Source organism: Pyxicephalus adspersus, chromosome 1 (assembly GCF_032062135.1).
Source record: "Pyxicephalus adspersus chromosome 1, UCB_Pads_2.0, whole genome shotgun sequence".
In the NCBI taxonomy this organism is placed as follows: domain Eukaryota; kingdom Metazoa; phylum Chordata; class Amphibia; order Anura; family Pyxicephalidae; genus Pyxicephalus; species Pyxicephalus adspersus.
The window spans coordinates 166,629,091-166,653,456 of NC_092858.1; the positions used below are offsets into that span (position 1 = coordinate 166,629,091).

Here is a 24,366-nt window from a genome sequence, read left to right on the forward strand (position 1 = left end):
TAATCACTATTGTCAATGCAAAAAAGTGATTATCCAAGAACAGGATTGTAGGTGTGAATTTGTGCAAAACCTGCTGTAATTACAAAGTCTAATCCCAAACTCTATGAGGAAAATGTGACACCATCATGTGAACTCATGCAAGCATATCTATCCACTGTCTATTACCAGAATTACGTAGGATAAGTCTTCACATTTGGAGATAAAGGCAGCCAGTATGTGCTTTAGCCTACATGCCTACATGCAACCACACACAATTGAAATAATCAATTTTAAATGCAACTGGTCCTTAAAAACCTTCAGTGTTCACAAGGTAACAAAAACTGAAAAGGAACAAGACTGCTTAGAAAATGCAATACAACCACCAAACATGCAAAAAAAAATATGCTTTATTATTATTACCATTTCAACTTTTTCCAGCTCCTGAGATAAAGATAGAAAACAAACTGGTGCAACCTTTATTCTCCTTTGTTCAGAATACAGTGTTATGTGTTAAACCTATAAGAGTTGCTATCACTATTTTGAATATCTTTAGGTAACTTTTCCTATGCATTCTTGATTTTATGTGTGTCCTGCTGAGTTTGGGTTCATTTTGTACTCAGCTGATCCAATCCTAGTTCCCATGCATAAAACAGAGAATGCACCCATCACCAATCCCTTTCAACACCAATCAGGTGACTAATACTTTAACAGGGGGTCCCATGACTGGCACTGAAAGGTTAGCACTTCTGTTGTCTTGCATGAAAAAAGTTAGATGGGTGCAAGGTGTGTAGGTGATATCACCCCTTTTGGTTGATAAATGTATAATTATGACTTATGTTTCCAATTTGTGGCCAGGCAGGAAAAAATGTCATCACCTGTAAAATCAAAATTGTCTCTGTAATGCTACTTTATTTAGTCATGAAGAAATCCCATAGCCCACCATGTAGTAATAAAAATACTATATTTCAGATAGTGAGAGATAGAAGTGTCAATGGGGAATGTCAATTATAAAGATATTTTAGATTCTGTAAGAAGTGAAGACTTTTAGCGTTTTGGTACAATCAAGTTTCTTGTCATGTCAAAGGAGTTTCCATCGGGGTGGACAGTGATGACGTCCTTTCCTTCTTGAAGTACTTGGAGGAAACCACAGTCGTCTAAGCCAACAATCCAAGCTAAGGGGCCATCTTCACCACCAAGCCGAACCTTCTGCCCGCTGCAACACACACAAAGTCATGTCACATATTACATATGGTACAACATATATAAAACTATGCAACAAAGTAAAGCACAATTATTTGATTGCTGAAAAATAAATGAAGCCAGTGGAGTCCTGTCTTGCTTGTATTTTCTAACCTAGGGTAGATTTTTATATATGCTTGCAAATGCATGCTCTTTTTGAAAATTTTGGAGATATTAGGAAAAATGGTAAATATGTGTTTTAATGGGCAGTATGACCAGGATTATGGAGGGTATGACCACAAGTAGTGTGTAAATGAAAGCTCATGACATGGGGCATTATGTGTGAAGGGACCAATGGTGGCCAGTATGTACCAAAAAGCAGTGCAAAGGGTATGACAGTGGGCAGTACATGCAGAAAAGAAGGAGATGTGGCAGGAGGCTTTATATTGCAGGAATGGGTTGTGCAGAGTATGACAAGTTGTATGTGGAATGGAGTGGGAATAACAGTGTCAATATGCAAAGAAGTTGAAGAAGTTGCAAGAAGAGTTGGGTATTATAGTGGGTAACAGGTGTAGAAGTAGAGGGTATCACAGTGGGAATATAGTCAAAATGGAACGCAGTGGAAGATGTTAAAAACCCAACTGATGTTTATTACCTCTGAATAGCCCTTTTTAGCCATATGTTATAATTTAAAACTTATTTTCTCTTGCAAATACTTTAAATATTTTCTTTCTGCCCTACCATTCCAGTGTTGTTTGCTGGTATAAAAAAGTAACCCCTGATCTCAAGACTCTTTGGGAACACATGTAGTTTAGAGGGGGTTTGTTTAACCAGGGCAATTAGATTACAGAGTGCATGGGACAGTGTAGCCTGACTCCGGTGCCTACTGAGCTAACTTGTATATTTAGATATGCTACAACAGGGGAGTGAAAGGATTCTGATATCAGAGATTCAGAGAACAGATACTGATTGATTCATGTCTGTGAATTTACTTTCTTAAGAAGTTTTGTCATATTGTAAAAGCAATGGCTGTACATTTGCTTTCAACTCCTTTACCTCCTCTTTGCCCATGACTGGCAGGCTTCCCCTACTCAGATTCCCCAATGGCCAGCTTATTTAACTTACTCTGAAAGCCTCCTCAGACGGATGGACTTTTGTTGCTTCAAGCTGGTTTTGCATTAACATGCAAATCTATGGGAATGCAAAATCTACCTGGAGCAGGTCAATGTGGGTTGTGTTGTCCCAGCCCTGGAATACCAAATGGTTTTCAAACTAGATCTATGCAAACAGATATTCTTATAAATGTATCTAAATATTTGTCTAACCCTATAAACAAAAAGGATTCCTAGAAAATGTAATATACATCCATACACTATTATAATAGAGTCTGTATTCACAAATATTCTACATTTTTAGGTTAATAAATAACTAGAACGTTAACCAGTGTGTGTTGGGAAGAATATATAATAGATTAGGTGGTTTATTGCTAAGGGAAGGAACCTGGTTGTGGTGAAACATATGACATCAATGGTAAATACAAACATTCAGCAAGGTCCACAGGCAAATCTGCTTTGTGTGAATGACCAATCATTTATTATATTCCTAGCAACATCATATGCACATGTATTTAGGAGCTTGTATTCATTTAGTTGTTTCTATTTAAAATACTTATAAAAAAATTACTAATTTAATTTACTCTATATGGCCAAAGGTTTGTGAACTTCTAATCTTCTCATCTGTATGGGTTTGCTGGAGATCCATGGTCATTTAGGAGGATCATGCTGAACAAAACAAAGTCTGCATCCTGTGTAAAATAGTATTTTCAAATCATACCCATAAAAAAGTAGATTGTATACTTACCATAACCTGTTTGTCCTTGTCACTGAGAGGGACATCATTGTCTATCTCGACTAATGTTCCTCAACCAGGGTTCCCCCAGTGGTTGTTAGGGGTTCCTTAAGCAATGAGCAATTTGTGACTCTTAGGTCAGTTTTACTGAGACGAATGATCTTCATGGATATCTGTATGGGTGACATTCTTCCCAATGGCTAGCAAGGTAAGAGACATTCTTCCTCCCGACCACCAGGTTAATGCAATGTAAGTTGTGGATATAGTAATTTTAGCAGGGGTGCCCCAAACACCTGAAGTTATCTCAAGAGGTTCCCCTATGTTAAAAAGGTTGAGAAACACTGTTCTGGAGAATATTCCTGGGGAATGAGGAGTATCTCAGTATGAATCTCATAAGAAGAGACTCCAGTACCTTTCGATAGTGTCTTACTACTGTCAATAGTACCAAAATTGGGCTGCTCTGTGTTCCAAAGGATTTCACCAGAAGGAATATGATGTCACGCAAGCCTAGATGGTCCATGCAGAAAACGATAGTAAGGCAAGAATTTTTAAGGTACATTTTGGAAATACAATCGGACAGCAATGATTACAAGAGTGGCTTGGGTATTATAAAAAGACCTTGCATTATAAATATCATTTCATCAGACTAGAGAATCTTGTTCCTCACAGTATGAGAGTTCTTCATGTGCTGTTTTTCAAACTCCAAGCAGGCTTTCATGTGTTTTGCACTGAGCAGAGGCTTCCATCTAGCCACAGTGACATAAAGTCCAGACCAGTGGAGGGCTGAAGTTATGGTTGTCCTGGGACCTAGGACCAATTTTGCCAACCAATGGCTTTTGACAAGATTTTGGAGTGTGTATGGGGATTTGTGCCAGCAAATCATTTGTATGGTGGGGTAATGACAATGGATGAGAGGTCTCACAAATAGCGTTCTAGTTCATCCAATGTATTTCATAGTAATGAGGTGAGGACAGGTTGCTCCTGTTCCTCTGCACCAATCTTACCAACCCAAGTCTTTATGGAGCTAGTTTTTTTTTACCTGTGGCCCTCCCAAAACTGTTAGCACAAGACTGGAAACATACAATTGTCTAGTGCAGCGTTTCCCAAACTTCTTAACATGGAGGAACCCTTGAAAGAAGTTTCAGGTCTTCAGGGAACCCCTACTTATAGTTACTTATAGTTATATTCACAACTCACAGTACATTTGTGTGGGGGTAAATGGGAAGAATGCATCCTTCATGGCCCCTTACAGATAGCCAAAAAGATCATTGGTGTCAGTTAAAGTGACTTGAAAGGAACACATTGCTCAAGGAACCCCTAGCAACCTTTGGAAGAACCTTATTTCTGTAGCAATAAGGGTACTCTTTACTGGAATCATCTGTGGGAGTCCACAGACTGTTGGCTATTGAGCAGGTGCTTTGGTTATATGGCCAAAAACTTTTGGACACATAACGGTGGCATCTTCTGGACAATATTAAGCTTTAGTTACTTGGCGTTTCTCCTTAGAGAAGGCATCGCCTGGCCACGTGACTATACATTAATGCTATGTTTACCCATCACTTGCTGACAATATCCTTATCTTGATGATGGATGCCAGAATTATGAATGACACATGTATAATTCTAAGCTAGCAGTCCCAGACATTAGTCCATACAAGGTTTGTGATAACGTATCTGCATGTTTTGTCACCAGGCTTAAACACATTGAGACACGGGCCCTTAACAATGAAGAAAACCACCTACCTGTGTACCCAGTATTTGTAATACATAGGCAAGACGCCACTTGGTCCAATCAATTGAAAAGTATTAATGAGGGCCTCCAGAGCAGTCACGGTCCTGGCTATCAGCATATCCACCCTAAGAGGTTCAATATTTGTTTTAAAGCGCTTGTTGTGTTCCAAGATGAGATCGTTGATACAGATTGTCGGATTGCTATTACTGACGTTGAACCCACAGCCTGGAAGGAGATTACATTGTTAGTACTTAGAACCATAGCAACAGCAACGTTCAACTACTATTGATGAACTTGCAATTTAAAGTGAAATATTAGTTAATTGTACACATAAACAGCGGTTGACATGTTTTGAATTTTTATTTTCCACTTCTTACTCAATAAAAATAAAAGAATACATCCCTTGGTTCTCATGTGGACAAGAACTGCAATTCCAGTTGATTGTGATCTTAGCTAGAGCCTGGACATTTCTGTAACTCCTGAACTCCTGACTTGTCATACTATAGAATAACAACATATTTTTGTTACTTTTATTATTAGTCCATGAGCTAGAGTCTATAAACTCTACCTAAACTGCAATGAGGTCTTTATAGTCCTGCGATCGTCTCTGAGTCAACATTTAATTGTAGGCAGTAAATGTTCAACTCGCAATGACTGGGGAAGTACTGAGATCTCTGTGAGTTATACTAAGTACCTAGAAATTCAATTTATATAGAAAAATACATCCAATGCCAAGTCCATTTAAAAAAGCCAACAGAGAATACTTAAGATCAGACAAAAGGTGTAACTGTAGTCAAGGAATACCCCAAAACTACCCTGCCCACCCCAAAAACATATTGTGATCTTGTGTTTTGTGTTTATTTGACTAGAAAACCACACCTGACCATAGGGATAAACCCAAAATGGGCTTGACCCGTCTGTATGCCTAAACAGGTTACGATTTGAAGTCCAAGATGAACCAAAGAATGGAAGCAACCAATGACCAACCAACAACACTACTAGGATCTCAAGATCATCCTAGTGATCAAATCCATCATTGTGCAATTTTATTGGTTAGGCCTGATAAGTATAAAGATGCAAAATTCGAATGTGTCAATGTCATAGATTGGTTCTACAAATGGATCTTTACCCAGGGCATGGAAAGGGGACACCAGCGATATATAAAAAATTGGAAATGTTCCAAAGTATTGGGATGACTGAGATTATGTTTAGTGTTGAACAAATTCGTAAAATTGTTCAAATTCTATTATTCCTTGCCAGAGAGAGAAATATATACACATAACAGTTGATAAACTTAAGCTCAGGTGTCCAACTTGCAGCCCTTTACTATTTATTTAGTATTTTTTGAAACTCTTGGTCCCAAGAGTCTGTAATGGGCACAAAAACAATAATTTGTGAAGCAGTAAAAGGAGTGAGCTTTACTAGTTACATGAAACATCCCTTTCTTGTATCTGGAGCTGTATTACCTTCTGAGTCTGATTTATTAAAGCTCCCCAAGGCTGGAGAGGATACACTTTCAGCAGTGAAGCTGGGTGATCCAGCAAACCTGGAATGGATTTCTTCAAAGACATTTACTAGCAAATGCTTTGAATTCTGGACCAGATCCACCCCAGGTTTGCTGGATAACCCAGCTTCTCTGATGAAAGTGTATCATCTCCAGACTTGGAGAGCTTTAATAAATCAGAGCATCTGTCTTTATTCTCCAACCAAACATGCAGCATGTACACAATCTCTTACTATTGATTCTTCTAGTATGTTTGCAGTCTGAAGGTTCTAGCTTCAAATTCTGTATAATATAATGTGTATGTCCTTTGGTGATGTCAGGCATAACAATGTCTCTTATACTTCATAAATTTACAACCACTGTACTAAGTCACAAAGGTATGTATAAGCAAACATCCTGTGTGTTTAAGTTTCCCTAGCACACAGTTAGTTTTTTCTTTTTGTGAGCACAGTTTTACCTTATTTACTTATTTTCTTTGTCCTTTAATAAACTAAACCATAGTGTCACATAAAATAATTTTTACAGTGCTGGAAATGGATTGTGCTTGGATGACTGTTGTAAATTTGCTAGCCAGTAAGTTTTATTTCTTACAATTACAGGTAAATATTGAAATTAATGTGGTAACAGGAGTTTAAAAAGTCAACCATACCGATAAGAATATGAAAGGTATTTCCCATGAGTGTTGAGTTGACCAGAACTCCTCCCAGCTTCATCATGTTACTGTAGTAAATATCGTTTGGCCATTTCACTTTTAATTCAATATCCTGGAAATGAGAAAAAAATTACAAGATGTAAAGGAATTTATTATTTAGGTATTTTTCATGATACAAATTTGGGACTGATCTCAGTGGATCACCAACATGCTCAACATGCCTAGGGTATCACATGCAGTAATTACCTTTTAATAAATAAATCAAATAAATCAATAATAATTCATTAAATCAACCTAATGTAACTAAAACATCAATGCTGCAAGTCTTGTGACCATGACTTAAAGCAAGCATATTGGGGTGCATCTTCTGCAGTGGCCTTTGAGGACCGACGTTGACATCATCGCCTTAAGCCCTGTACAGATCTCTAAAGGACATCAGAGGATTGTTGCTGGAAAGGATCTTTCAGGATCGTTTCCAGTGAAAGATGAATGAACAAGCGCTTTACACACTGCACCATTCTGTTTAATGGGGAGGGAACACATGCTGATCACTCTCCACCAAAAGAGTGATCAGCATGTGTTCCCAGTTGGTCATTCATCAATCCACCATGGTGGTTGAGGGAAAAGCGGGAGACGAGCACGACCATTTATCTTGGGCAATAATCACCTGACGGGTATATAGCTTTAGTGTAGCCCAGAATGTGTAATCCAGAATGCTATTGCAACAGGATCTGCTGCTTCCAAGGAACAGGTACATTTCAACACTTAGGCCCAAAAGGACAAAAACATTTGAATTTAAAGTGTATATCAACCCCAACAATACTTGGATTATCCAATGAAAATAAGTGGAAAAAATGAACTAAATAAACTAATACAGCTACCTTATCTAAGGACTTGTGAGCTTTTTTATGATACACTGTTGTTCTTGAGTATAAAAACTTTAATGCCCACATGTCCGACTCTTTTTTAACATCTACTTGCCAAAAAAATGTGGAATTACACCCCAGACATCAAGCCCGAATAACAGACCATTGTTCCCACCAAATCAATAAGCTTCAGCTATCAAAGCGTCCATTGCAGCTGTAACGACCCTGGTAATTTGTCCCCCCACAAGTACCGGGCCAGTGAAATTAAACTGAGCTTTCTGTACCAGTGCCATGGGCCCGTACCATTGCGGTAGCCTTCAAAAGCCCCTCCATCTGCTTACATTTAGCGGCCGGTCTGCTTACGTTTCACAGAGGGTCCCCTATGGGTGAGACGGAGCTTTGTGTCCCTCACGGCTTACAAAGATTTAAAGGAAAAATGTTTGAGGTTTGGAAACAGCGACAGGAGGCTGAGACAAACTTGCCGGATTACAAGGGAGCACAAAAAAGTAATAGATTGAGAATAGAGTGATGTTCCAGCAAACCAGCCATGAATGGCCCTGACATTTCAACCCTCTGTCCACGATAAGACCCCTAATCCCACCATCGCGCTGATGACTGATGAATAGGAGAAAGTCATGCAGGATGGGAGCCGCGAACAGACTTTGTGGAGTATATAAAAAGTCCCGGTGTAAATGCTCGGAAGTCGTTGGTTTTAGGGAATATAGGAAACATATGCTGGTGTTAGGCACTGCTGTAGAAAAGCAAAGGTTTACAGTTAGTGGTTTTTAGGACAGAAGAGCAGCAGCAGAAAGAGCTACGAGGTGCTGGAAGACAACTGACTGCCGCAATACATCCAGGTAACCTCCCGTTCATGAACGCTCAATAGCTAATCTGCACCACTGACCTCAATTTTAGAGATGTCAACTTGATGATTTCAGGTGGGAAATGATTTTTGTTTTAAAAATGCAAAATAAAAAATGATTATTATAATATTATGCTGATATTGGGAAAGACATAAAATGATTGTTAGTGACCCCATTGGAAAGTTTTTCCTGCACAGAACACAACATTATAATTGTCAGCAGGGATGTACCTCTATAATCACAGGCTGGTCTTAAAATTTGTAGCCCTTTTCAGAGGCTTATTGCTGCCTGTGCTACCTCTGCCATTACTAAGCAGGGGAGGGAGAAAGAATATAATTGTTTAGAGCAGTGGTCACATGGCCTTGGCTGGCTCTATCTGCTGGATTTAGATCCACCCCCGAACAAATGGACTGAGGGGGCAAAGCTGGAAACGAAAGTAAGCTGCAGCTGGCAAACTGGTATGCAAGGGGGTTACAGGGGGACCCATCCAAAGTACACCCCTGATTGTGAGAAGTTCTAAGCCAGCTCCTTTCATTCTTGGAACTTCAATTTTTTCAATCATAGGGCTTAGCATCATATGTCAGCATTACCACAGCTTCATGGTTTCTGGAAGATATATACCACACCCTGCCAGCTCCTCCCATCAACCCCCATTGGATGGAGAAGTACCGATACCTCTAAAATAATGTATATTTTAAAAATGAAAAAAATATACTTAATAATTTTTTTAGCATGTTGATGAAGGGGAAAGGAAGAGTAAGGCAAAACATAAGCAGATTAAAGTTCACCCATAAATCACCATACACACCTCATATCCAGGCATAGACCTCACAGCCTCCACCACAGCCAAAGACATTAGGTGTTGTATGAAGGCAATTCTCTGTCCCAGAGGTGAAGATATAGGGATGGTTACAAGGAGTGTCATTAAAGCGCAACCTTTGGGGCTAAGCCAGACATTTCCACCACGACCTGCAGAGAAAAAAAGCAGATATCTCTTTTGGATACCGGGAGGACCCCCTTGCTGGACAGCCAATAGGAAGAGGCCATTTCATGCAGATGTTGATGTGGACAGCAGATGCGTCGGGATGATAGCGGGGTGCAGCTCCATTGTTCTCCCCCTCCCCTCTCCATAAAGCAGAATGGTGCGGTATGTACAGCGCTCTTACACACTTCTGCAAACATTTCTTTCTCTTTCTGTGCACTGTCCTATTTAATGTAATGAATGGCATCAGAATCATAATGGACAGCAGTGCGGGTGTCTATGCATTGTATAGGGCAAGGCAACCTGGTACAAAATAAATACCCTAAATGTAGACAGACCCTCACAGTTTTTTTTTTAATCTTTTTTACAAAATATATAAATATAACCCCATACCAAACTGTGTGATAAAAGAACCCCAAATGGAATGAAAAAGAAAAAGTTTCCTAAAATAAGTAATAAAATAAAGTAAAAATACGTTAAAATAATTTAAAGCTAAACTCCAGCAAAAAACAAAGTTGAAATACCTATAAGATGGCTGTCAATGTATTTGTGTCTATTCAGTACAATGATTTACACAACCCTAACAGTCAGTTTGACCTGCCCATGAATCTGACTTGAATGGAAAGTGAAAGAAAAGCTCTATATTGAGGTCATCTCTCCACTCTCTCCCTTGTCAGTATGGAGAACACTTAACTGGCTTCTAACAGTGCCCTTCCCTCCTGCAGAGTGCAACTATGCAAGAATAATTAGGAAGACAATGCTAAAAGTCAAAACCAGGTACTATTACTGGATAATTTAAAATATTTATATATATTGCCTGCATATTGTGCTTTGAAATAGCCACTAGCAGTTTCTATCTATTATTATTATTTTAATCTCTTTTAACTGGGTGAAAATACAAAAGCACAAATAAGCACAAGAACAAGTCATTTCATGGCAGAATCAACAAATATTTTTTTTAAATGAAAGCTGCAGAAAAGATTTAAATTTCCATTAACATGGTCAGGATAATATATTATTCTAGTGATAGAGTTTCCATTTACATCATCCATTGGTGATGTTTAATATCTGATTGCAGTTAAGTTTTTAAGACTACAGAATGAATTTAAAGTTGATTTGCTTTAAAAATAAAATGTGCTTTTAAAAATGATGAAGTGTTCTTTGCAAAAAAAAAAAAATCCCAGCTGCACAAAATGTGTACAAGGCTGAAAAACAATCGGTTAACTTCTGAAAACAGTAACTCCCAAACAGCATGTTTTTGTAATTGAAAGAAATCCTCTGACCTTTGCCTTGAGTCTGCTGGGCCGCGATAGCGATTAACCCCATTTCCTTTGCTTCGTGAAACATCAGCCTGAAAGTGATGGGAAAGTGACTGGTCAGTTAGCACAGGAAGCAGAGACAAATAAAAAGTAATTAAGTGTGAAATGAGTAATCAGCATCGCTTTCTACCCAATGATTTTAGCGCAGGAGAGGACGCAGCGTTGCTGCACTGGTGGTGGGGGACAGAGCAAGCCACGGCCGGGGGCTCTAAGGATGCATTGAGTGCAACAACCCGGTCCGACTGGTTAATAGGTGAATTCTGACTGACTGCTGTGGGTTATTGATCTACGTTAATTCACTGCTCTTTCCTGCTGCCATTAAATAAGAAAGAAAGACAGAGCAAGCAGGATAATTCCTTAAAGTTATAGGTTACAGAAGAAGATACACAAGGCTGCTTTACTAAAAGAATGAGAAATGAGAACATTTACTGAGAATCTTTACAAAACACTATAGCTATGTTTACTAAATAAACAATTATATACAAATGAAGTTACAGGCTTTTTACGTGGTTGGTAAACTGCAAATCTGCAAAACAGGAGAAGATAGTGATTTTATTATCATTTTGTTCTTAAAGTAAAATAGTTGTGTGGTGTATAAAATCTTGTCAAGATTCTTGCTGTGTACGTTGACTCATTGGTTCTGATTTATTAAAGCTCTCCAAAACTACAGAAGATACACTTTCATCAGTGAAGCTGGACTAAACACATTTGCTTGTGTAGAAACATATCACAAAAACAACAAAATAGCAGAAATCCATTCCAGGCTTGCTGGATCACCCAGCTTCACCAATAAAACTGTATCCTCTCCAGCCTTGGGGAGCTTTAATAAATCAGGCCCATTATGGCAAACTTACCTGACTGTGAATATAAGGTAAGTGGAACAGAGTATAAAATGTCTAACTAAATATACCATAAAAAACTGAACATAAACTGATAAAAAGCAGATGTCTTCCACAGATTTTTTAAACTAGGTGGGAAGAAGGAGTGGCAGCCCCCCTTTTGTGACCATTCAAAACAGCTGGGTGTTTCCAGAAAAGTGCCGGGTGTTCCACCTAGCTGAAAGGAACTGGAGAGAACACTGAGAATATAAACTGAGGCACCAATTATACAGGAAACTATACTGAATAGAATATAAACTTGGGGGACAAATGTAGTTGCCACTGTTAACATTTTAATTTAAACAATAATCAACATAAATACAAATAAATTTAATGTAAATAAATACATCAATGGCATGTTTTTTAAAAATGTATTTAAAAGGGGAAAAGATTACATGGGTGCAATCCGTTTATCTTTTTTCCCATTTTACAGGTTAAATGTTTTTGTGTACTTTTGGGATGGGTATTAATGGGTCTCTTGCTCCTTTAAGATGTCTTGTGCAATCCTGTTGGCCACCAGTAGATGGGGATGTGTCTGAAAATAAAGCGTGTAACAAACTAAATTAATTTTTTAGACAGCAAAAGTTTGTTATACACTTTAGACAGACCCTTTAGTAGTGTGACCCAAGTACAAGCCAAGAATAAGAATAAAAATCTTGGTTTAATCTCCAGTATTTACAGTACATGTTTATTCCAATATAAATCAGGTGGAAGACTATACATCAAAGCCAACATTTTGGGGAACAAGACTCTCACTTCAACAGGGCAAACAATGTATACAGCTGGATGAAAGGGAAGGTGAAAATAGTATATTACCTATTGAATGATGAAGCGTGGTGATTGTCTGCAGCTGGTCCAGGCTAAACTACGAACCTGTGGTGTTGTGCTACAATCTCAAACTAAGATGACTGTGGAGTGTAAAAGCCACCAGTCAAATATGGGGTCACCAAGCATAAACACCAATGCAACACTTCTAGATAATTACACCAACAGATAATTACACCAACAGGGTTATTTCAAGGATCTAGTATTACCCATCAGCTTTAAAAATATAATGACGGTGCAGTCCTTGTTAATCTGGAAATGTTAGTTGTCTGGCTGTCATGATACAAGCCTTTCTTTTATATACCTTGAAAGCAGATCAGGACTTATCTATGACTTTCCTAATATGTATACATATTCCAAGTGTAATGTATATATAGGATGTATACGCATGTATAGGATGTTTGGCTAACAAGCTAACCAGGCCAGCCAGGCAATTGCTTAAAAAAGTGATGTGAGTGAAGCCTAACCCAGGGTCATTTTTTTTTTACATTTTCTAGTTTTGGACCAACTTGGGGAAGAGTAAGGACCCTTTCAGGACCCCTTGTGTAAACAGTGCAGCTGGCAACTCCCAGCTCCACAGCAAACAAGCAAAAAGGGTCCATGAAAGGGTCCAAAAAAAAAAAAAAGTTGGGATTATCATTGAGCATACGGCAAACTGGTGATATGAGAATTTAATACAACTCTGTGACCTCAGTGGGGACATTTTCCCCATTTTCCAGCCCCATGCATGGAGCTGCAACCTGTTGAAAGGACAAACCAAAAGGTAAGTTTGCCATAATGGGCCTGATTTATTAAAGCTCCCCAAAGCTGGAGAGGATACAGTTTCATTAGTGAAGCTGGGTGATCCAGCAAGCCTGGAATGGATTTCTGCTATCAGTTAGCAAATGTTTTCAGTCCAGCTTCACTGATGAAAGTGTATCTTCTGTAGTTTTGGAGAGCTTTAATAAATCAGGCCCAATGAGTCAACGTACACAGCAAGAATCTTGACAAGATTTTATATACCACACAACTATTTTACTTTAAGAACAAAATTTTAATAAAACTACTATCTGCTCCTGTTTTGATTATGCTGAAAATATAATGCCGACCAGCTATTTAAACCGAACAAGACCCCAATATATGCAGCCAAAACAGGGATCAGTCTGACACATCTAACATAAGCTGAAATTGGTGTTTATTGTAATATAAACTTTAGTGGAAACAGGAGATGGAAACCTTTGGGGAGGGCAATAAAAATAAACAAACATTAACAAATTATGTACATTCAGTGATTAGATCCTTTGAATTTAACAAGTGTGTATATTTCACTTGGCAGACGCACAGCAGGCGGCCGGGTTCCGTAATAATGATAGCGAGGGGCTACAATTGGAAAAACAAGCCTGCAATTCGGGTGATACCAAGATGGAATGGCATAAATATGCGAGTGCAAAATACAAGATAATTGGGCAAAATTTGTCCATGTTTGCTAAATGGTGTCACAGAATCCACGAGAAACCTGCAGGATTCTGCAAAGCGAGAATGCTAGGTTTAACGAGAAGCGGGGTTTCAAAAGGATTTTTTTCCCGAGAGGTCTAATTAGACTTTAATAACATTAACATAAGACTCTGTGATGAATGGCCTACACATGCGGAGACTGACGGTAATGGCTCGTTACACAATAAAAGGTCCTTAAGGGGACGGAGGGGAACATTTATTATCGAAACAGGGAGCCAGTATTAGCAACGTAGCTTGTGCTTAGGACAGCGATTAGTAATTAAAGAAATAGGATCTGTTTGCATGGGGATTGGATCTGGCGAAATGAAATTAAATCTAGCATAAATGATGATTTAAAAAATTTAAAATATATAATAAACTAGCCTTACCGTGACTAAATTTTGCATTTGTTCTTATTGAACACAGGCTTCCGTGTAAAACTACATATTCTGGGGGTTGTAATTTGGGCAGATGGAGTTTAAAGCTAAACTACAGACAAACAGCTGAATACACAGATAAAATACATATAAAGAAGCTGTTTCACCCGCCAAAGGATTTGCAGTTCTGTCCATTCAGTTTTACGATATACAAAGCTCCGCCAAGCAGAACAGGGATGTCTGGCAAAAAAGAAAACCCGCCATGGCTGGGTCATGGAACTTGGCCTTGCTCCTCTCCCAGTCTGCAACTGGACAGTTATGGAAAAACAGAGGACTGATGAGCTCATCTTTTTGGCATTGTGTTCTTTCCTCTTATAATTATGGTCATGTTAGCACATGTGCACTGCAGCACAGCTGATTGGATCCTTGCTTAGATTCTTCCTCTCTTACTATAGGCTAGTACAGGGAATTGTAAGAAGCTAATGCAAAGTCAAACTGCATATCTCGTATATTGCCTTTGCAGGGAATGCAAGAGGGTCATTTTAGAGCAGAACCTGCATTGGTGGGTGGGAGCTTTACCCATATGCAGCATATATTGGGATCCTTGCCAGATATGGCACAAACTTACGTTTTTTAGTTTTGGTTCCCTGCAGTTATTACAAGTACAGGATCCTGTCACCACTGCATCACCCCAAGGCCACTAACTTTGCAAAGTCTTCTGGGTCTACTGGGATCCCCTATGGCCATTGGGCAGCCACTGATGATGTAACTCTGGCACATTGCATTTAGGTCTAGTCTGTTTTAGGGCCAGCTCGCATAGAAGATTACATTAACATTCACTCCACCACAAAGTTGATGCAAGGTTGATGACCTTCACCCTGCTTCCATATGAGAATTGAGAGGAGGGGGAACTTAGGGAAGGTTAATATAAGTTGTACAAGGGACTGGTTTTGGAGTAAACCTGCTGCACTGACAAAACACAAGTTTAATCTAATCTAAAATAGAATCTGGTTGAAACATATATGCTTTTGAGTCCATAAATGACCCAACAAAACGTAACCCCCACCAAGCACCAAGGTTCCCCCCACCAACTTCCAACCAACTGTCAGTGCAGTGGTGATGTTGGAAGGACCTGAAACTCCTGTAAGTGGGTTGAATGAAAAATACTTTTTGGGCACTGTAGCTGTTAAAAAAATAAAAGATCAGCAGCACGGAGAAAGGACATGTAAGTATATAATCTCATGCTTGAGAGGAATTATGTTTTTTATATTAGGGACTGTGTCCCTTTAAACAAAACACATTCTTTGTAACATGAATGAGTTAACCTGTAACAGACACAAGAAATTCCATTTACAAAGACAGTGTGCTAAAGCATGGATCAAGAATAAAATAACAGAAAAGGAAAAAAAGTAGCATTTCTTGGGACATCTTTGATGATTCGAAATACTTGGCAGGGGTTCCCGAGCCATATTAATGAGCTGAGTGGCTGTTTCTTTAGGCCAAGAGGAAACTCAGTAAGGAGGGATGGAAGGCTGGGGAAACGAATGGAGGCAGCCAGATTTATTCCTGCAATCCAAGGTAACTCTGGGGGCATTACAGAACCGGCCCGGGGTTACATCTTTAAAGGGACTCCACTATTATATTTTATTGGTATATATATATATATATATATATATATATATATATATATATATATACACACACACACACACACACACATATTACTATGTATTTAAACCAACATTTTAATGAAGAACCGTACAAATTCTAAATAGTCATGGATGTAACGGTCACAATGTCCCTACTATAGCCATATAGTAATAACACAGTCTAAGGTCAAATTTTGTGGGAAGTCAATTAACCTATCAGTGTGTTTTGGGATGTGAGGGACATCTGGAGTGCCTGGAGGAAAGCAATGCGAACACAGGGAGAAAATTTGAACTCCTAGCAGGTATTGTCCGGGCCAAGATTCAAACCGGAGAATTTAAGAGAATTTAATGCTGCAAAGGCGAGAGTGCTAGCAACTGAGCCACTGTTCCCGTTCCCACATTCACACATATATTGGGTAAGTCGCTCACAGTAGAAGACCAGATGACCCAAAAGTGATATTTTAGTAGTAGATGAAGTGTGGTGGCCACAGCCAGCCCCTGGTTTCCCAGGTTTTAAATACTCAAACATTGAGGGCAACCTGCCATAATTTCCAACCCTGTCCCTGTGCACCTTGGAGTTGTGATATGTTTCTACACAACCTCTGTGTTCCAGCTACTCCACTTTTTATAAAACTAATTTTGAGATTTTTAAGAATTTTAAGACTTTGGAAGGCCCTCATTATGAGCGTAGCAAAAGTGCAGAACTGGGAACTTAAGTGCAAGTTTTCACCAACAGACTTTCTAAGAAATAAAGGAATGTCAGATGGTTCACACTGACCAAAAACTGAAGAATCAGTCTAGGATGGACCTAACAAATCTTAAGAATGTTTCAGTGTTCCTTCATGTTGATGTTGTAGCTCAGATCATGGCAGTGGCATCTGCAGGAGAGCCTGAATACCAGAAAAGGTCATTTAAAGCCTAATATCAGATTTGTTGGTCTTGTTTGATACCTGGGACACTTACGGCTTTTAAAGGGGAAAATAATTGCTTAAAAACACTCAAAGAGGTACCTGCTAGATAATCCCTATAAAAACAGATCAATTGTTCTCTCTTATTGTTAAGAGAACAAAATGTTGAGACTTAGGAGTGCTTATAAGATCTGTGTGCGCACCCTCAGTGCGAAACGCGTTAAGCCTTCTCTGTTGATGTTCAGTTGTCTGTGCCACTTTTTCAGCTATTAAACTCAAATTATAGAGAAAGCATCATGTGCATTTTTTGGTATATATTTTTAGAATTTACCTATATTTTAAGAGTCAGCAGAATGACTAGGCAGCTAAAATTTGCAATGGTCTCCTCCACGTTTTGCTCATTAAAAGTTTAATTTAAACAGTCTGTATCGTATCATATTGAACTTTGCTTTGCAGATGCTTTCCAGAAATCTGTATGTTTTAGGGCAAAGGGAAAAAAAAGAAAATATTATATGTAATCTGCGTGAGAAAATATCTAAACAAGAGAAAAATCTGACAAAAGAAATTTATCAGAACTTTCACAAGTATCCAAGACTGAAACAGCAATATAATCTGCAAATGTCTCACCTTAGCTCAGAGAAGACGTAAAACTCCAGCTATAGATAACAGATCAGATAAAGAAGGTCATGACCCCCTCCATGAGTACATATGAACCTTGGCTATGCATTCTTTATGTATTTGTGAAGTTTAATCTGTGGTGTAAATAGTAGACGTAGGGTCAACACAGAAAATAGCATTTTCACCATGGACTGTGGGAAAAACTGATTCCAGTGTAACCGTCAAGTGGGTTCAATAGGTGTACAGTATATTTATAAAATATATCTTAATATAGCCTGGGGCTTTTCCAGCTTTTATGGCCAAACTTCTCAGATGGTTTTATGTTTCCTGACATGGTGAACATCCAATGATGTGATTTGGTAAAACACAAGGATAAAACAATCCATATATCAAAGGGCCCCCACGGTGGCCATAGTAGGTGGCTTAAAAAAACAACTTTGTTTCCAGCTAACCCTAATGGACCACAAAAAACCTACCTGATGTTTCAAACCAATAGCCTTTGCAAACACAGATATATTGGACTTAAATTATTAAAGCTATCCATGTTTGGAGAAGGTAGACTGTCTTTGGAGAACCTGGGTGATCCAGCAAATCTGCAAAGGATCAAATTCAGGATTGAAAATTGTAGATCACTCAGGTTTACTCATTATGGTCTATCTTCTTCTCAGGCCACTTATGTTGTAAAAAAACAAAAACAAAAGTAGTGCCATCATCACTCTGCTGCACATAATGTGCAGCGAGCAGAGCTGTGGGAGGTACCCGACAGGCCCCACCCATTTCAGGCTACCTGCAGAAAATTACAAAGGGGCGGGGACAAGACTAGCCACCCTACACAAGGAGAAAAAGCAGCAAGGACTAGTCTTAAAACAGGAAGTTTCTTTACAAAGGCAACATATTACACTGGAATAATGCACTGATCTAAAAGAAATACACACCAAGATGTAATTAAGAATGCAGGTGTCTTGCATTTTTTTTTTTAAGTTTGCCTATTCCGGAGATAGCTTTAATTTTTGCTGGAAAGACTTTCCTTTACTTCCTGTCGCAATGACACCTTGCTTTTCATGGTTTCCACAAGACAATAAATAGAAAGCAACTTCCCAATAGGAGGCCTATTCAGCCTAAAAAACAGGCCAAGTGTTCTAACCTTTCCTTGATCTAAAATAAATAAAAAATTGGCTTTATAAAATAGGAAGAGGTGGGCATGCCGTGATATTGTTAAAAAAAGTGATTCAATCCACTGCTCTATTTTTATTAGAACATAAATATCGGGAAAAAAAAAGAAAGAACTTAACCTAGATGATATTATTACGGATGAAATATGGTGCGGTCTGGAGATTCATTTTTCAGTTTGTGGGTTTAATGCCCATGGAAGGTGTTAACAGAAATGGAATGTAGATTTCAGCAGAACACATGAAGTTCCGCCAGCTTCTCCGCCGTGTCAGGCTTTCCCCACCAATCAGTCACACGACTAGTCCTGGACAGGACATTTCTACTGGGGATACAGGGAGATCCAGTGCAGGAACAGTCTGAGCACACCGTCTACCAGCAGCTTAATAAGTCAGCCGGAGAAAGAAATGTGGGATAGAAAAGCTCATAAACATTTCCTTTATCCCTAAGGCCTAGCAACATGGCAAGAAGAGCTTGAAAGAATACTCCACTTTTAAAAATAAAATAATCACGCGTATTTATGTGCTACAAAAGTCACTTTGCAGTATAATGGTATTTAAAATTAAAATAATTTTCATTTTAATCTAAAGCTGCTATTTTTAAAAAAAAATGTTTTATCCTGCTTTTTGATTTTTTTGAGATTTCTTCACTAAAATGAAATTTTAGAGCATTTCCTGCAAAAGGGATTTCATTTTTTTGGGTTCCTTGAGCCATAAGTGATTAGCTACCGCTGACACCAGTGATCTTTTTATGCTATGTCATGCTTGGAGAGATGGGGCCTCTAGGGGGCACTATGGCTTGGACAATAGTAATGTGAGCCCTGAGAAAGGCCAAGGTGCAGAATGTAAGCAGCCAGGTTGCAGTCTTTGGGCACATTAGGGTGGGTAGGACAATGTGCAGTACCAAATGAAAGCCAGGGTTCAGGCAGGCAGCCTACAAGACAGGTCAGGAACAAGCCAGGGGTCAAAGCCAGAAATGCAGGAAAAAGGCACAGGCGAGGGACTGGGTAAGCAATCAATTAACAGACAAGTGTAGAGGAAATGCTCAGCAGAGCCAGGGGGTTTTGGCACTAGTGAAGACTTGTTGCATGAACACTAAGTGCTGTGTCTGAGTCAGCTATATATCCAGGAGTGATTAAGAGGCTATGTCCTGATTGGCCAACAGGAGGGGCTATAGTGATAAAACTTGGAAGAGCAGGCATGCCCAGGAACTGGAACCATCTTTCATGATAACAGATGAATGAATAAGTGATGTACACACAGCTCCCATTCTGTTCTATGAAGGTGGGGGGAGAGTGAGTGGCACCCTGCTCTGCTCTCCTCCATGCATTCCTGCTGCTCCCAATTGGTTGTTCATTGATCCCCCCAGGACAAATCAATGAACAATGTTGGGAAAACTTAGGCAGATACTTACCTATGATCAGCACAACCATTCCTCTCAGGCAAGAATAATTTGACATGTGTATGAAACCTAGGAAACACATACATTGTCCAGTTTATGGAACAAAAAAGAAGGGTAAAAGGAGATAAATATATGACAAAGACATATGAAATATATGACAATCCAAAATCCAAGTTCAGGTGTTTCAACTGAAGGATAATGCTGCAGCATACACCGAGGGCCCCGAGATCAACCCCACTTTGGGATGAACCGGACCAATAATAAGAATGGGAACAACTCCAAAGTCCATTTTTTTTTTTTTTAGAAAAATGATAAAAGCTGAACTTCTAAGATAGATGTTCTAACATTTAATTTACCAACTCATTTTGTATCATAAAAAATTGTTGAGTCACTTTCCTTTAGAAAATACTAATTTCTTTGTATTCTTTTGATTTGTTTCTGTGCTGCTGGTTTCCTTCAGTCTTGTCTATGTTCCAAGGTGTTGGCCTTGTGGTAGTAACTTTAGAACATGTATGCACAAGGACCTATTTTTTAGGCATTATTTTTTGAGTATCCAAAAACATTTTCCTTTATTTGGGAAGGAAGGCGAAAAAAATAAGGAGGGGTTAAAACCTCTAGTTTTTTATCCCCAACTGGGCAATTTTTGACATAACATAATAGACAAAACAGGAAGTAAAGTTATTCTCCTCCTTCTTTAGTTATGACCAGTGACATCATTGGAAGATTTTATTATTAATAAACAGGATATTTATAGCGCCAACATTTTACGCAGCGCTGTACATTAAATAGGAGTTTCAAATGACAGATGGGTACAGACAGTAACACAGGAGGAGGAGAGGACCCTGCCACGAAGAGCTTACAATCTAGGAGGTATTTTATTTTGTTTCTGTTGCGGTGACAAGATCAAAATTTCTATCTTCTCTCATCTTCAGTCTCATTGACAATGTTCACCAGGACAAATGGAGGGGGTAAATTTCTCCAGTGGGAAAAAGACTGCAAAAAAATCCTGAGATTCAACCTTTAAAAAATTGAGGGTTTAGATAATACTAATTGTAGATAAACTACAATTTAAATATTTAAAATATTTTTTAAATATTACCATGGTAAAGATTATGGTTTAAGGGTTTTGTGACTGCATTTTCATACAATTTAATTATAAAATATAAAAGAAACATTCAAATAAGTCACTCGGTGCAATAAAGGGGAGTCTGGAAAAATTTAAGATGGCTTGGTAGGTGCACTTGGGCCTAGTGTCACATGACACTCTAAACGTGTAACTTGTACCGACAATAATAATATATTATGAAATATTTGCAGTTAAAATAAATGGTACAACCATAAAAAAAAATAATCAAGATATTTTTCTTAAGAAACTTTAAAACCCGTACTCGTACCAAGCAGCTCTCAAAACTTTAGCCAGCTATCGGATGTATTAATTTATTACTGCTCGATTAACGATGCTTGTATTTCCCTTGTCAATGAACGGCACTTCCTGTGGTCGGAGACATTCTTTTTTTTTTACTTTTTTCTGCTAAACCAAGAACATAAAAAAGGAGCAGAGCGGTTCCAAAAGAACGTTTTCAAAGCAGCCAAGATGTATAAATCTTGTTCTATTCTGCCAATGGCTCCAAGAGAACGTCTCAAACATGGATGCCAGCACCCGGCCGCTAAAAACGTCTGTCAGCTTCTTCATCAAGTTGCACAGCTCTATTTTTCGGCATTATGAATGCGCATTATTGTTGACCATCCGAACAGACGTAGAGGCCGCGGTTGACGTTTAAGTTGTCTGGGATGGAGGAGATAGTATCACATATTTCTCTCGAGTTTCTTCACTAACCTTCATCCCCAGTAACATGGCTTTTGGCAGAGATACCTCTTTCAACACTGTAATTGAATTTATTCAGAAATAATCACGGTGGCTCGACGTTAGGAAGTGTACTAAAAAAAGATTAAATGTACTTGTTAGGTAAATGTTAACCAATACCCAAAGCCGTATTTAAAGTAGTTTTGGCAAAATTTAGAGTCGTTCAAAAGACTGTCAAGTTCAATTTTTTAAGACTACCATCCGGTTATGTAGACACATAATAAGGGTATTTTAGTTAAGGCTACCCCCACTCCCAAACAGATATTTTGGCTGTAGATGGCTCCTGGAATGTTTGGTCACAAGGCTCAAATAAGACCAATGCCAACTATTGCCCATTGTTGCTCATGAGACAAAATAGGCTCTGTTGGTTCCATTCTTCTTCACCCAAATTATATATATATATATATATATATATATATATATATATCTATTTATGAGAGAGCTTTATGTAAAAATATATTTCATTACAGGAAACTATCTTTATGGGGTTTGTATGTTTTTTCCCACATGGGTTTCAACGGAGCACTCAGGTTTGCTCCCGCATCTCAAAACTATGCAGTTAGGTTAATTGGCATACCCCTAAACTGACCTTAGCCTCTATTAAAGACAAATGACTATTGTAGGGACATTAGATTGTGAGCCTTTTTGAGGGAAAGTTAGTGACATATTTATGGACTTTGTAAAATGCTATTATATGTCAGCGTTACACAAGTGCAAGATATTAATATTATTACCTACTAGTTGCACTAAAATTATTTCTTGGCACCATGGGCTGATTGAGAAAACAGAGCCACTGCAGTCAGAACAGAAATATAATTTTTGGGCATTGAAGGACTCACATTATAGAAGACACAATAAGCTGCCTGACTACACTTTCCTTTTTCTAACAGAGCCCTGAGATAATTGGTACTCCGAGGTATTCAGAACATGTAATACATCCCACTGCCCCGGTACAATTCAGCACTGGGTGCCTAAGTAGCCTACAACAATGCAAAACTGCTGTGGAGATCGCTGAACCCCGTGCTTGTGCAAACACAGAATTAAACTTGAATCTTAAAAAACTGCAAACAGATGGGCTCCTTGTTACAGAAGGGACATCTGCAATTAAACAAAACTTTTGTGCCTGCTTGCCATCGTCTTTTGAATAAGCTGGAGTTATTTTCTAGCAGGCTAATCAAGATGGCCTTTTCCCTAACCTGGAAAAACAAAGGACCTGTGCAACTGTGTGACTGTGTGTGAGTGTGCGTTGCTTGTTCTAACTTTACACAACCTAACTGGATTTTTTTTTGTCTACGTTTTTTTTTGTCTTCATTGGACAGATTTGCCATCACTTCCTGTCCTGACACAAACAGAATTGAATAGAAAGAAAAATCTCTCCAAAATGGACATAATGGGCCTGATTTAATAAAGCTCTCCAAGACTTCAGAAGACTATCATGGGAGAACCTGGGTGATCCTGCAAACTGGGAATAGATCTGGTTCCAGACTTTGCCAACTAATTTAAGAAATCCATTGTTGGATCACCCAGGTTCCCTTATGATAATCTACGTTCTCCAGTCTTGGAAAGCATTGATAAATGAAGCCCAATGAATAATACAACCCTGACAAAGATGTATCTCTTCCCACTCTAACACAAAACAAATAGTTTTAAGTTACTAGTCTTAAAAAATGACTTCCTATATCTAAAACAGCACAGAATAATACCAGGATTGTGCCGATAATTGGACAGACTGTCTGCCGGCCTCCATAGCACATTATCTCTGAATATGTGTAAAAGATTCACCTACAGAGATGTTTTCTTCTTAAAATGATAATGAGCACTGTAATGTAGCTGTCTGTCCCCATGAAATGTGTCAGCAGTAAAGCTGAGATCTAATGCCAGGTCTGGGGTTCACAGTAAAGCTGCGGATTACTACAAGAATCTGTGTCTGCTTGACTCATTCCCCTCCCTCCATCACTTCATCATATGCTAGGCTCTTTGTTTCCTTATGTTGGTGGGAATTGGCTGAAGACAATGGGATTTCTCACATCCAAGAAAACCTGTCTGTGATGGAAAATGCATGGCAAGGTATCCAGAGTGTATAAACTACTGCTGGTGGAGTCTGCTTTACAGCTCAGTTAAGTCCCAGAATAAAACGTCTGATAGGCAATGTAGTGACGACCTGCATTTTCATATTCTTATCCACATTTCTGTAGTGCATGGTGTTTGAATATAGCGAGAACCTAAAAGTACCAAGTTCAGACCCAGTGGACCTAGTAATCAGCACTCAATACCTTGATCAGA

General features: G+C 38.7%; 1 protein-coding gene across 1 annotated transcript in view; it reads right to left on the reverse strand.

The window, feature by feature from the left end:
- Positions 1-368: 368 nt before the first annotated feature.
- Positions 369-24,366, reverse strand: part of HLCS (holocarboxylase synthetase) — a 94,134-nt gene continuing 70,136 nt past the window's right edge. Inside the window, exons 5-9 of the mRNA XM_072398283.1 lie at positions 10,888-10,955; positions 9,431-9,591; positions 6,891-7,005; positions 4,749-4,962; positions 369-1,192 (exon numbers count right to left, since the gene is read on the reverse strand). Of these exons, the coding sequence (XP_072254384.1) occupies positions 1,024-1,192; positions 4,749-4,962; positions 6,891-7,005; positions 9,431-9,591; positions 10,888-10,955 (727 nt within the window). The 3' untranslated portion in view covers positions 369-1,023. The remainder of the gene's footprint in view (positions 1,193-4,748; positions 4,963-6,890; positions 7,006-9,430; positions 9,592-10,887; positions 10,956-24,366) is intronic.